Raw genomic sequence first — 13,839 nt, 5'->3', positions numbered from 1 at the left:
CTTCAAATGGTGGCTTTCCTTGTTTGCAAAAAGCAAGTGTGGATGACAGGATTTATTTATTTATTTACTATTTTCTGGGGCTTACATGCAACTCCAATTCAATAGGATTCTGAGGCCAAGGATAGGGCATGACTTGTTGCTAGGTTTTGAACCCTGCTCCCCACTTGAACAACTGGACAAAGCACTGGAAGGATGGAGCACAACAATGAAGACAGTTGAGCAGTTTTATGGCTAGGCAGAAATGACTTTTGACCAGGGTTTCTCAGCCTTGGCAACTTTAAGACGTGTGGACTTCAACTTCCAGAATTGAAGGCTGGCTGGGGGATTCTGGGAGTTGAAGTCCACACATCTTCAAGTTGCCAAGGCTGAGAAACATTGCTTTAGATTGACTCCTTTTCTCACAAAAAAGGAGAGGCTCCTAGATGAGTAGATCAAACTGATCTGATCAGCAAGTTGATCCAAACACTGTTATGGCCACTGACACTTGCAGGCTATTTTCTCAACAGGGTTAAATTAAGATGTTCCAGCAAAGGAAGCTGAAGCAACCCACTGATTGCTTTCATGGGAGGAAAAAGCAATACAAGGAACTCAGTGGGATTTTGTTAGGCACAAAGCCAGCTGGGTGACCTTGGGCCAGTCACTCTTGCCCAGCCCTAGGAAGAAGGCAGTGGCAAACCACTTCTGAAAATCTTGCCAAGAAAATTGCAGAATTGTCTAGGCCAGGCCCAGGACTCACTGACTCAGACGCTAAAAAAAAAAGAAAGGGGGGGGGATGAAAAACAATGTTTCTAGTGAATCCAGTTACTGTACTTAATTAAGAGAAAGTTCCAATCGAAGCCAATATTTGTAGCTCAGGGTTGAACTGTGGAGGTGCTCTCTGAGCCTTGTTGTTTTCTTGCAGACGTTTCATTGCCAGACTAGGCAACATCTTCAGTGCAATGAAAATGTTGCTTAGTCTTGCAATGAAACGTCTGCAAGAAAACAACAAGGCTAAGAGAAGGTTATTTTTTTGTTTGTTCGTTTCTCTTCCCCTAAAGTATAAAAGACTCTCAAGCAGAAATCCCCATCGCTGATCTGACGACTAGACCTGTGCTAGCTGCAAAAATGACCAGGGCAGGGAGACGGGGCTTTCGGAGGAGGCAAAATTATGCTAATAGGGAGGCGTCCACAAACGCCCAGTCTGGGTGCTGCTGCTGCCGCCGCGGCCACCCTCCCGCGGAAGAGCAGAACTTCTGGCAGAAGGCGAAGCGAGGCAGGCAGCGGGACCGCCCCTCGCCTTCCCCTGCCCGGCAGCAGGACGCGCTCCCTGGCGCGGAGACCATCCCTAGCCGTGGGAAAGGGGAGCAAGGGCGCGCCTCCTCCGCCCAGGCTCGAGCGGCCGTTTCTGAAGCCTCCCGTCTCGACGCCCGGATGGAGCCGCGCTCTGGACGCTTCAAGGCGCTTCTTCACGGTGAGTTGCAGAGATCGTGGGCTTTCGGTGGGGCGCGATTCGTGCCCCAATCGATCTGGGGCGAAGGGCGATGAGCGAGACGAGCCGGAGGGCCGCTTTCGGGGTAACAGGTGAAGGAGCCCTAGCACCTTCCACTTGGCTCATGTCAGCTCCTCTTTTGCAGCGCTGTTCTGGCTGGGCGCGGCGGCGCAGCTGTTCCCGAGTGCGGTTCCCGGGCTGTCAAGGTAAGGAGTGTGGGGCCTGCGTGTCTCAGTTGGTACCCTGTTTCGCATCTGGGGGGTCACTCGCCGAAACTCTCCTGCCGTCCCTGGACCAGAAGGGACCTTCTTCGCTACTTACAGAGTTATACCGCAGAAGGGCAGTTCCAAAAGGGGAAGAGTGTCTGGCATCCTCGCGGCCCTTGTGATGGGTAAAGTGATACCTGGTGAAATTCTGCTCCAGCGCTCTGACTCTTGAATGTGCAGGAACTCCCTGCTCTGGCCTGGCCCATCCTGCATGTGCTGTGCTTGTCCCAGGAATGTCTTTCTGTTTGGAAAGTGATGCTGAAAAGTTTTTCAAGCCTTGTCACAACTCTTAGTAAGACCTTCTAGAGGTGTTGGACTATGACTCTGATAATTCTCCACCTGTGCTAGGAATTATGAGAATTACAGTCCAAAACATCCTGCGAGTGTCAGTCAGGGAACATTATTTGGTGTTGTACTGAATTTTTCAAAGATCTGTTTAAGATATAAGGGGGGTAACAGGCAAAATCTGCCTGTACAAAAGAAGCCATGAACCCATTGCAGAAAAAACAACCAAGCGTGTTGTGCAAACGTTGAAGTCCAACAGTGATTATGATTTAACATGGACTAGAGTGTACTTGGCCTGCAATGCTTGGGAAAAAAGTCCCATTAAATTCTTCATATCTAAGCAAAGATGTAGTCTGACTTCACATATTGTACAGCCAAATTGTGGAGTGTTTAGAGTTATTTAGTTTGTTGGGTGATAACATACAATGAGGCTTATATAGCAAATCTAATAATTACATAGGTTATGACTCAGCATTGTATAAATCTAGTCATAGATTGAACATTTCTAAAGAAATGTGTTCTGATCCATAAAATACAAAAAAAATTAGTCTTAAGATGACACAAGGTTTTAGGTGTCTGGTAATCATAGTCTAATAACATATGATAATTATGCGTATAAGGAAATTTAAAATAACTATTTCTTAACATCTTTAGCATCCTGTGGTATTTCATAGATGAGCCATTGGGCTTGCAACTTGTTTTGGTTCGTGTGCTAAATATTTAAAAGTATGGAATTCTTTGGAAAATATATGAAAAGGTAAGAGAATGGATATAAGTATAGTTAAAGGAAAGCATTTTTCTGCAGAAGATATTTGGGTGCAAGGGTTTTTTTTCTTATTACCAAGAAAATGATTTAATAAATGGAAATATGTGGTGCTCAATCTGCAAGGAAAGTTTTCACAAAGATATAAATGCATTAGCATTTCTACCGATAAAATTTAAAATGCATTAAAACATTCAACATCTGTTAATGCCTCCCAGCTTCAGGAGGGAAGAATATCTTTCTTTAAAAACAAGTTAAAGTTTCTCAGGTTATATAAAGGAAAAATAGAATTACTTAAAAGACAATAAAAAAGGAAAGGAGTTGGTTATTACTGACTGAGCAGTAGCAATCAAAGCTTTCAAAGACAGGGCTTTATTCTCTGCAGCATCAAGAATTAAGGGGGCACCCCTTAAAATCCATTTTTTTGTTCAGCCAGGAGGCCTCTGTTTGAGTGGAGGTGCAGCCTTCCTAAGTTCTGCATGAGTAAAAAAGGTGCAGATTACTTCTGCTCAACAAATCCAGCCTTGTTCTTTTCCTCCCTAGGAACGACAGCAGTGCAATACCTCAGAAACGAGATCCTAGTGTCCTCGGTGATCAGGTAAGACACCCACTCTGCAGCCATTTTTTTAGACTTTTAAAAGTTGGAGTAATAGAATGAACAATTCCCAGACTAACATACCCGGTATGTAAGTTTCCATTCCTGTGACTGTTTTCTTTCAGTCATTTGACACTGGGTTTCTGAGCTTCTGATCTGAGTATCATTTCTATTTGCATTTTTAGCAGGGTTGACAAATAACTTGAGTTATAGATAGCTTTGCAGGACTATTCAGAAAGGGTTTACTTTCATCAATAGACATATTTGCTAGGAAATCCTTTGTTCTTTTATTGGAATGGTATGGTGAATGGTTGGATGATTTATGCGCTCAGCATTAAGCAGAAAGCTTCCTCTCTGTATCTTTTGAATGGAAGAAATGTATTAAAATATATGAATGTGTCATACAACTGACTTAACACATTTGAAAGAAAATGGCTATGTCACTTCAGAAGCATTTATTCCTACATATATTTAATAATACATCATACATAAAAATGTATTTTTCTTCAAAATTCTACCTGTACTGAAATTAATGAAAATTTTATAAAGGATCAGTAGATTTAGATCCATTTTATAAATTTACAGTTGTAACATTTAATTAGATTCTATAAAATTCATTTTGTAAGATTTATAACAAACTGTATAATGTGAATGATGTGATAATAATTCTTTCAATCAACTTTGTAAACGTTTACAATAATAATTTGATTTCTTTCGATCAAATTCACAGTAATTTGAAGCATATTCTGTTTAGGCACTTTTCTAGCTCCACCAGACTTTGATTATTAAATTTTAAAATGGAGGAAAATAATATCAGTTTTATTACCAACAAGTAAGCAGGAACAAGAAAATAAGCATTGGGTTGAGTTATTGCAAATGTTTACTGTATTATCATCTATCTGTTTCTCTAAAAAAAATTTCATTTTTCCCCTGTTTTTAATTGAGAGAAGGTTTGTTTAGTATTTAGGCTTCATTCAGAAGTTTGGGAGTGGTGTTTGACAGTAGTCAATAGTTACCTTGCTTTCTTTCCATTAATTCCCAGTTAGTGGAAGCAGAATACTGTTAAACCAAATTTTTAATATTTTGGCCAGATTTAATAAAACTGCATTTATTATTTAACATACAATATTTTTATGTTGCTTCCTCTGCTATTGAATCTTACAGCTGTTTACAATAAGAATAAAAACAATTCAAATACATTGCTTTAATGTATTGTATTTTATTGTTGCAAATATATTCATTGAAAGTGGGAAATAAAAAAGAAAACAAAACAAAACCATTCATCCATATCATTTGCACAGAAAAATCTATTCTGCTTTCTATTTTGTACAGCCTATTTAAGCTCCCCTAAATGAATCAGATGGTCTCTTGTTTCTCTCCAATCTTTGTTATTGAAAACTTCAGTAGACAGAAAAAAATATTCTGCGAACTACAGACAGGAAATTAAATCAACTGGCAGTAAATCTGTGTTTTTACTAAAGGAGTCCAAGAACTGGAAGCAGCCTCTTTTGTTGCCTTACCTTCAGGCTGTTGATCCTAAAAAAGTTGCTGAGAATGCATGTAAAATATTTGGCAGGTACAAAAGAAAGGTTCTGAATATTGTTAAAGCCATGCTAGTGCCATTAAATTTCTATTTACATTAATAGTAATGAACAATCTTTTGAATGTTTCAGAAAGATAGAAAATGGCAGACAAATATGTAGAAATGCAACCAATAAGGTCTGAATTGACTATAATGCCTACGTTCAGTAATTCAGTATCACAACATTCGCACTCCATCATTCCAATTACTGCAAGTCCTTTCATGGTCACAGCTACTATTTTGTTGAACAACACAAACAGATAAAATAATGCAAGAATATTCATGCATAGCTTGCTCAGTGAGAACCCTGCAGAAACCATACATAGACTTCTCTTGGGAGAACATTTCCTGCCTGGATCAGTGGAAATCCTTTACAATTAAGGGGAACCAAATTAGGGAAGCCTCCAAAGGCACACTGCAAAAAGCATGCAGTGGAATAAAACATATCTGGGTTCGAGCTGCATTATACCTATATTTGTATACCTGGCTGAAATTAGGCAAGGCAGGGCCCACAAAAAGGCACTTCCTTGGATTCAGATTCAGGGAATATACCGACACTATACAGTAGAACAGTTCCTTACTCATCCTGAAGCAGTCAGAAGAGTGTTGCAAACACATGGTCCCAAAAGGGGCCTATCCATCCTTTTTGCCCATCCTTTTTTTGGCAACGACGATGACTGATCTCCTTCCTGTTATGGTAATAGACCAGACCTGTTAGGGAGCATCTCAGCAGCTTTACCATTTCATACCTCTATGTTTACCTTCTCCTGATTCTTTCATCCTCACCGTCTTAACCATAGTTTACATCCTGGCAGCAGCATCCATTCCACGTGTGCATCTTGAAAGGCCTGCTTTGTCATAACCAGTACCTTCTGGAACTGAGCCCATGAAAGTCCTTCTTCCTTCCTTCAGAATCCTTTTTGTAAGGCCAGGTTAGACTAAGAGATGGGAGAAGGATTCCTACTACCAAAAACAAAACAAAACAGCAAAAAAACCCACAAAAACCCCACATTGAAGAAACAACTTTTATGGCAATGGCCATTTGGCCTCTATTGATTTAAAGTTCTATCCACACCAGGTCAGCACAAAACAACGCTGTCAAAAGATTGGCTATCCATCATGCCAATCTCTCTCCTGCCTCTGCACAATCCTGCCAAGCTAGGCTGTCCATTTTTGTGGGTGTACACTGATTGTTGGCTTTGCTGCCATTCCCTTTTTACTCACCACCACTCAGAAAAACTTCAGGACACTGCAGCACAAATGGGATAGGCCTGACATCATCAGTGCACAGTTCAGTTTTGCAACCCTGCCTGGACTTTTCTAGCTTGGTTTGTCTGTCCCCACTCTCAGATTTCATATGGCAATCTTGCAAGTTGAAAAGGATGTGAAATGAAGAAATAGATGGGAATATAGCTCCAAATCATAAAATTGTACCTGTGAAAATTTTGAAATTAAGTAAGTGGTACTGAACAGATTCTAATGCAGATAAATACAATTAAAAGGGGACAAGAGTGAAGAAACTCCAGTGACACAGATGCCACCATGATTGTGCTGCTAAATAGGTTCTGTAAAGCTTCAATACCAATAAAGCATATTTTTGAGGAATTAAACTTAAGACTACAATGCACCGTACTGCAATATTTTAATTTGCAATAAAATAATACTATGGTCACAACTTTCTTAATCATTGGTACATTTTCCTAATCCATTTAAACATATGAATAATGGACAATTATATATTATTTCAAATTAATAGTTATTTTTTTTTAATACAGGTGCCTGGATTCTCATCTTATAATCCTTCCTCTACCACAGTATCTTCTTACAGGGAAAGAAGATTCCGTAACATATTCTGTGACTCATCAAGTAAGTCCCCCACCTGTATATAATTTTTTAAGATCACTATGATGAACCTTATTGCAGTAAATTAAATCTAATTTGCTTACCAAAAATTATTTGAAAAATTTCCAAAATTGAACTTGCAAGGTACAAAATTCAGCAGCAAAATGGCTGATGGGGCTATGCCATCATTGTAAAATAACAGTAATTCTGAAGCAACCTTACTGGTTATTGGTAGGCTTCCTGGCCCAATCTGAAATGCTGGTCATTACCTATACAGCACTTCATCAGTGCCTTTCCAAAACAGAATCTGCCCATCCAGAGTGGACATTTGTGGATGGCCTGTTGAGGGTTCCCACCTCTTTCTGAGGTTCATGGAGTGTGTACCAGGTGACAGACTTTTTCAGTGGTGGCCCCCAACTTATGAAGCAGCTTATTTCCAGAATTATTAATGCCCCAGCACTCTGTGGTTTTAGGAGGCAAGTTAAATTGGTACTATTACAGTGAGGCTTTGTTCTAGCAACTATCTTAGATAGTTGTTTTATTATTTTGACTGTTTTGTATTTATGATATTTTAAAATATTGTTCATTGTCCTGAGTCTATATGGTTTGAGGAGAGTTATAAATACAATATAATTTCCCTTATAGTCTGACAGTGTTGCATTTCCAAAGATGAAATAAATCATGGTATATTTTAATTCATGTAATTAGTCTTTGACCATGAGGATATAGTACTTTTTTTTTTTTCAAATGCTGTTTGTTTCCTTACAAAAATGAAAATTCTCAGAAATTTCTGCTTGCAAGGAATTGTCAGCTGATTCCTGTCATATTTTTTAGTTAAAAGAATTCTCCCCACTAAATTGGGTGGTGCAGGATCTTGGTGAGCACCAAGGAAGCATGCACATGACTTGTATGAAACTCAGCATAGCTGCCTCTAATAAGACAAGGGGATGAAAAAAGCTGTTTTATTTCCTAGAGAAGCTTATCTATTTTTATTATGTTCAGAGTTACTAAAAACTCAGTATTATATGATGGTTATGCCCACAGTAGCAGAACAGGAGATTTTGTTCTTGTTCCTTGGTAAAAATAATAATTGTGTACCAGAGTCTGGAAAAGGGTAAGGGAAGGATAATTTCATAAAAGCCAGAAGATGAAAGGGAATGAAGGATAGCAGGGTGAGAGGTATATGAAGGCTCTCAATGAGAGGCTTCTAGCTGGAGGAATTATGTAATTAAGAAGACTATTAAAATTCTGCAGAGCTGACATCATAAGCTGGGCAGCTGTAAAACAGGTGTTGAGTCAAAACAGGTAATGAACACATTAATGAAACATTACAACAGAAAATTGTATGGAAAGTAGCCTGTAACTGGCTATTGAGCTGCTGCCCTCAAAGTATAGATGATGCTTTGCCAACTGCTGAACATTACTTTTATTTGGTTATGGAATTTAGCAGATGCTTATTGAATGGGAGATGACCCTCCTCAAGAACACAGAATGGGAATTTCAATTTTATTAACTTTAACGTGATGTCATTGAGTGTTCAAAGAACTGTGCTCATCTAAATCAATGGTAGGTCAATCAATGGTAGTTCACTTGAAAGAAAATCGGGATATGTCTTCAGTGTAATTTGATCCAAAATAGTTTCGACTTTGATGGGATATTACTGAAATGTCTAGTGTTTATCCGAAGTGCACTGACTACTTTTTGTTGTAGTTAAAGCATGAAGTCCTCTTGATATATATTCAGAGATCATTGCTGTATAGAATAAAATACCATAAAGTATAATTATTTGCTGAGAAAATTTCTAATGGTAGTTTAAAAGGTATGGTACATTCTAATCATCTGCTTTCATATATCCACCCAGTTAGAATATACGTAACTTGTAACAAAATGATTGCATGTTGTTTTTAAAAAATAGATTTAGATTCATTTACATGCTTCAATGGAGGTGAATGTGTACATTGGAAAGTGTGCAACTGTAGCCGATATAATGCAACTGGATCAAGATGTCAGATAGGTAAGGAGAAAATACAATTTTATGCTATGCACCTTACCTAGTGACTGGGACGCGGTGGCGCTGCGGGTTAAACCGCTGAGCTGTCGATCGGAAGGTCGGCGGTTCGAAACCGCGCGGCGGGGTGAGCTCCCGTTGTTAATCCCAGCTCCTGCTCACCTAGCAGTTCGAAAACATGCAAATGTGAGTAGATCAATAGGTACCGCTTCGGCGGGAAGGTAACGGCGTTCCGAGTCGTCATGCTGGCCACATGACCCGGAAGTGTCTACGGACAACGCCGGCTCCAAGGCTTAGAAACGGAGATGAGCACCGCCCCCTAGAGTCGGATTCGACTGGACTTTACGTCAAGGGAAACCTTTACCTTTACTACCTTACCTAGTATGGTCTAACCTTTAATATGGTTGATAGATTTATTCTCAGAACCAAACACAGTTCTCCAAAAGGCACAAATCTGTAGTTTGGAGCTCTCCTGCCATATTCTGAAGAAGAAATGGATGAAGGCAGTAATCCCAACAATAAGTGCTATATATCACCATGCTTATTGTGTAACATTTTCCCCCTTCTGGATAAATGTTTATAGTCTTCACTTTCTCTGGGTGTAACATAAGCCAAGAGTGGTATTGCTTCTGAATGGTTCTTTCCCTCCTCTTTTGCTATAGTACACAACATGGGAACAGAACGAGACAACATTTGCCGAACGTGGGGACAATATCATTATGAAACCTTTGATGGACTTTACTATTTTTTCTCTGGGAAATCTACATATGCTCTTGTCAGGCAGAATGAATTAGATGAACAGAGTTTTTCCATACAAGTAAGTGAAAATAAGAATGAAAATGTGTTGTATAGTCTAGTTGTCTTCCTCAGCTCTGGGGTTTATGAATCAACTAGTTAGTCTAGTAGATGGGTTACTTGTGTAATATGACACTTCAGACACTATCTGTTTCAGAGGATGTCAGAAAGAATAGGGGTATATGATGGATGGTTCTGGTTTTTTCTACTGTTGCTTGACTGGGATTTGATGCACCCATATAAAGTGCTTCTCTATGCATGAGGGTGAAGCGGGTTGATACTTCGTATTGTTATAACCCCTTATGCTTCATGATTTGTGGCCATGAAAACTTTTCTAAGCTTGGCAGAGTTTTGGGGACATTTACAATAGGAGATTAATCAAACATGTTCTATGCAAATGTTGAAGGCTGCAGAGATCCCAGATAAATGGGGTTCTTGAACCCAAATATTCCAAGCTTCACTTATATGTACTGTTTTGTATTTTGGGGAGTAGAGTTGTTACCAAATGTGATGGTATGCAAACTAATAATCAGTTCAGCAATAGTTAAGATACAGGCATTGACCTAGGCATTAACGTTTATAATTTCAACGTTATTTGGGATCCTGTTGCTGAAGTTGTATACACATTTTAATATAATTTTCCTTAAAATTGTAATCTCACCTTTTTTTGGCAGGTCCATAATGATCCTGAATGCAGTACTTTTCCATATTCCTGTAAACGATCTGTTAGTTTATATTTTTCTGGAGAAGGAGAAATCAGATTAAGTAGTGAGGTTACCTACAAAGGCATTGGGTAAATTAAATGTATATTCTCACATTCCGTGGTGTTTTTACCTACACTGTTATTTTAACATTGCAGATTTAAGTACTCTTGTCAATTCCTAAATATAGACCAGCTTAATTCCTGCAGACAATATGAAGTAAATAGTTTATCAAACATTATGTATGCATCTGTGCACGTGTATGTATTGTCAGTTGGGGTACAGTAAACTAATATTAATAGAAGTGTCAGACTGCCAGCCATGGAAACTTGTCAGCTGTTGTCGGTCAAAAGGGACAGAATCATTTATTTAATTATTTATTTGTTTATATATCAAATTTATATGGCTGCCCATCTCACAAGAAGTGACTCTGGGTTTCCTTCCTTCATCTATTTTATTCATTCTGTCTCCCTTTCTGTCATTTTCCTCTCCCATTACCAAGGAAAAAAAACAATAACATTATCAAGCTTTTACAGGCAAGCTGAATGATTTCCTAACCCCTCTGGGAAACTAAGAGTGTTTGGCTCTATTCCTAAAGTGTTCCATGTTGGGACCTACCATAGGTAGAAAGTTCCTGAAAATTCATTTTTATACTGATTTTTTAAAAATGAAAGCTCCCTATAATTTTCTGTTGACTGATAGGTGTTGCCAGAATCACAGGGATATTCTTACCCAACTTGTTAAAAGCCACGTAACTGGCCAACTCAGGAAGCAGGATTTTGGAAAGGCCAGTGGGGGATAAAAACAATCTAGAAAATTGTAAACTTGAATTTCCAGGCAGCTTATAGCAAGCCAATTAGAGTGCAGTCTCTTTGAATTGTTTCTGTCCCATGGGCCCCAGCATATATCTGGGCCATGCTGCCCTTCCTCACTGACCTCCTCTTCTGCTTGGCTTCCACAGCTTCTCGCATAGCCCTAGCTCTCCACAACAAGTGAATTAGCTGTTCACAACCAGGGAGCTAGGACTGTTCCCTAAGCCATGTTAAGAACATTGTTTACTAACAAAGTCATCACAAAATGGTGTCTTTATTCTCCATTAATAGGAACATTATGCAATAATAAGATCTGTGCAGTTGAGGGCAGAACACTGATTTTGATTGACAGTTACAAAGTTACAAAGCTGAAAATGGGAATTACATTAGTAACATCTGAAAACAAAAAAGCAATTATTTGTTCCTTTCTTTATGGTGATATTTATTTTGTTTCCTAGAGTACAATTACCATACACCATAGGGAAATTATATATCCAAAAAGTATCTGGATATGTCATTGTTAGACATCAGTATGCATTTTCTTTAGCTTGGGATGGGATATCTGCTGTTTATATCAAGATGGCTCCTGATTACTTGGGCAAAACTCATGGATTATGTGGTAATAACAATGCCATTCTGCAGGATGAGCTTTCCACAAGTTATGGTGAGTATTTACTTTAATTCTAATATTTGCTCAGTGTATGTTTATGTTATCTGTAGTTCTTACCATCTACAAACAGTAGACATGTCCAAGGAAGTGAAATGTAACTAAAATATAGATTAGAATTAATAAGTGGTTTAATTGAAATCTGAACATTTGAGAATCATTTTATTTTGGGCTGCTCAGTATGAGATATTCTAATATGAAATTGATAGAAAAAGGACATATCTATAGTACCAGATTGTTCTAATTTTATATGCATGGAATATTCAAGACACAGGAGCATTAGTATTAACCTACTGTTAATCTAAACAGTACTAATCTATCAGTTTTTCCCAAGACTTAAGTAAAGGTAATATTGTACCAGCAAGATATTTTTAAATTGTACAGCCTGACCTTTTATTCTAGGTCATAGGTGCAGATTTCATTATTTCATTATTTCATCATTCATTCATTCATTCATTCATTCATTCATTCATTCATTCAATTTATATAGCCGCCCATCTCAAACCAGTGACTTGGCGGCTAACAGTCATAAAAACAGTTAAACAATCAAAACAGTACAAAAGAAATTAAATACAAATAGCAGCCATTGTATGGAAGAATGGATGGGAGCTGGAAGGTCAGGGTTTCTGTAGTCTGCCAGATGAAAGATAAAAATCATGAGACCCTCTATTCTACTTTAGAAAATTTCCTTCCAAGGTGTATGCAGAAAATGTCTCATTCCACCCCTTCCCCCAGTCTGTACAGGCAGATTGCTTGTGTTATGGGATCGTAATGAGTACTGTATGTCCTACATCATGCATGTCCTATGTATTTGCATGTGCATGCTTTGGCGATCAGAGATTCATCCCGTGATTGTTAGATGCCCACACAGCATGGCAGAGAATATCTAGAGGGGACTAATGCAAAAAGAGGTTTTAAAATTCACACAAGAAACACCATAAACTCCAACAAAAAATTATTTTGAGTGAAGACCCCCAGTGTACCCTACAATACTATTTTGTCAATAGCAGTGAAAGCATTTGAACTGATTTCACTGCACCTGGTTAGTGTATGCACAATGATTCCCTTAAAAAGCATGGTGTTAATGGCTAGGTTGTTGAACAGTGACTAGGTCTGAGAACTCATCTGAAAAAATTTAATATTACTTGAGAGGTTAGATGGAAGTTGTGAAAGAAATGCAGTGACTATAAAGCAAACTCCCTGCATTTATGCATTCGTGTATTTTTTTCCTCTAGGAAAAATTACAGAAGACATTGAAGAATTTGTAGAAAGCTGGAGAGAAAATCCTCCCCAGGAGAACATCCGTTCCTGGGGCACATCATTTAACTATGAACCACCCTGTTTGACTCGAACTGAAGCATTTTTGCAGGTAGGTATGATAATTTATCATTTAGTTGAACTTTAAGATTTAGTTCTAAATATTAACCTTCTTTGTGTATTCAGTCATAATGATTGCCCTTTTATTATATATGTCTGCCATACTGGCTTCTATGGTTCTCATGGTTGACACAGTGTTGAGAAACTTTGTGGTCTAGAAGATTTTATAAAGGCTGACATTGTCATAGGAGCAATCAGTGATGAAGTATGGTAAAGTGGTTAATGGATTGTGAGAAGGAAGACCCAGGTTTTAGTCCATGCTCTGCCAGTGAAGCTGCCTAGGGAAAGGCTATCTCTCAGCTTAATAGGCCTCACAAGATGGTGGCTGTAGGAAGGAGTGCTGTATATGTTGTCTTGAGTTCCTAAAGACAAGATAACCATCAGTCAGTCAACCAAAAAAACTCTGATTCTGTCTAGTTTCAGCTAGTTTCTGATATAATTTTTTACTTCTGGAACAAAACAAGGTTAACTGATGGATTACATTTCTTATTAAGTCTGAGTTGTTTTTAATACATTATCCTATTTCATCCTTTATTATTTTTCAGAATTTGCTATTTTAGCATTTAAAACCTATAGACAGTAGATACTTGAGATGTCTATTACCAGAATTTAATTAGCTTTTAAACATTTATATGAGCACCTGTGAAATAACTTTTCTATCTATAGGCAATTGTCCTT

At 38.4% G+C, this 13,839-nt stretch overlaps 1 protein-coding gene across 1 annotated transcript in view; it reads left to right on the top strand.

Moving 5' to 3' along the window:
* The first annotated feature begins 1,104 nt into the window (after positions 1-1,104).
* The window catches only part of OTOG (otogelin), a 95,156-nt gene continuing 82,421 nt past the window's right edge, over positions 1,105-13,839 (top strand). Inside the window, exons 1-9 of the mRNA XM_063317904.1 lie at positions 1,105-1,450; positions 1,614-1,674; positions 3,326-3,380; positions 6,735-6,825; positions 8,717-8,815; positions 9,472-9,626; positions 10,279-10,397; positions 11,576-11,781; positions 13,020-13,153. Coding sequence (XP_063173974.1) covers positions 1,105-1,450; positions 1,614-1,674; positions 3,326-3,380; positions 6,735-6,825; positions 8,717-8,815; positions 9,472-9,626; positions 10,279-10,397; positions 11,576-11,781; positions 13,020-13,153 — 1,266 coding nt within the window. The remainder of the gene's footprint in view (positions 1,451-1,613; positions 1,675-3,325; positions 3,381-6,734; positions 6,826-8,716; positions 8,816-9,471; positions 9,627-10,278; positions 10,398-11,575; positions 11,782-13,019; positions 13,154-13,839) is intronic.

The sequence above is a fragment of the Candoia aspera genome, chromosome 1 (assembly GCF_035149785.1).
Source record: "Candoia aspera isolate rCanAsp1 chromosome 1, rCanAsp1.hap2, whole genome shotgun sequence".
Taxonomy (NCBI): domain Eukaryota; kingdom Metazoa; phylum Chordata; class Lepidosauria; order Squamata; family Boidae; genus Candoia; species Candoia aspera.
Note: the sequence above shows the minus strand (reverse complement) of the source record. Positions and strands in the feature narration are given on the sequence as shown.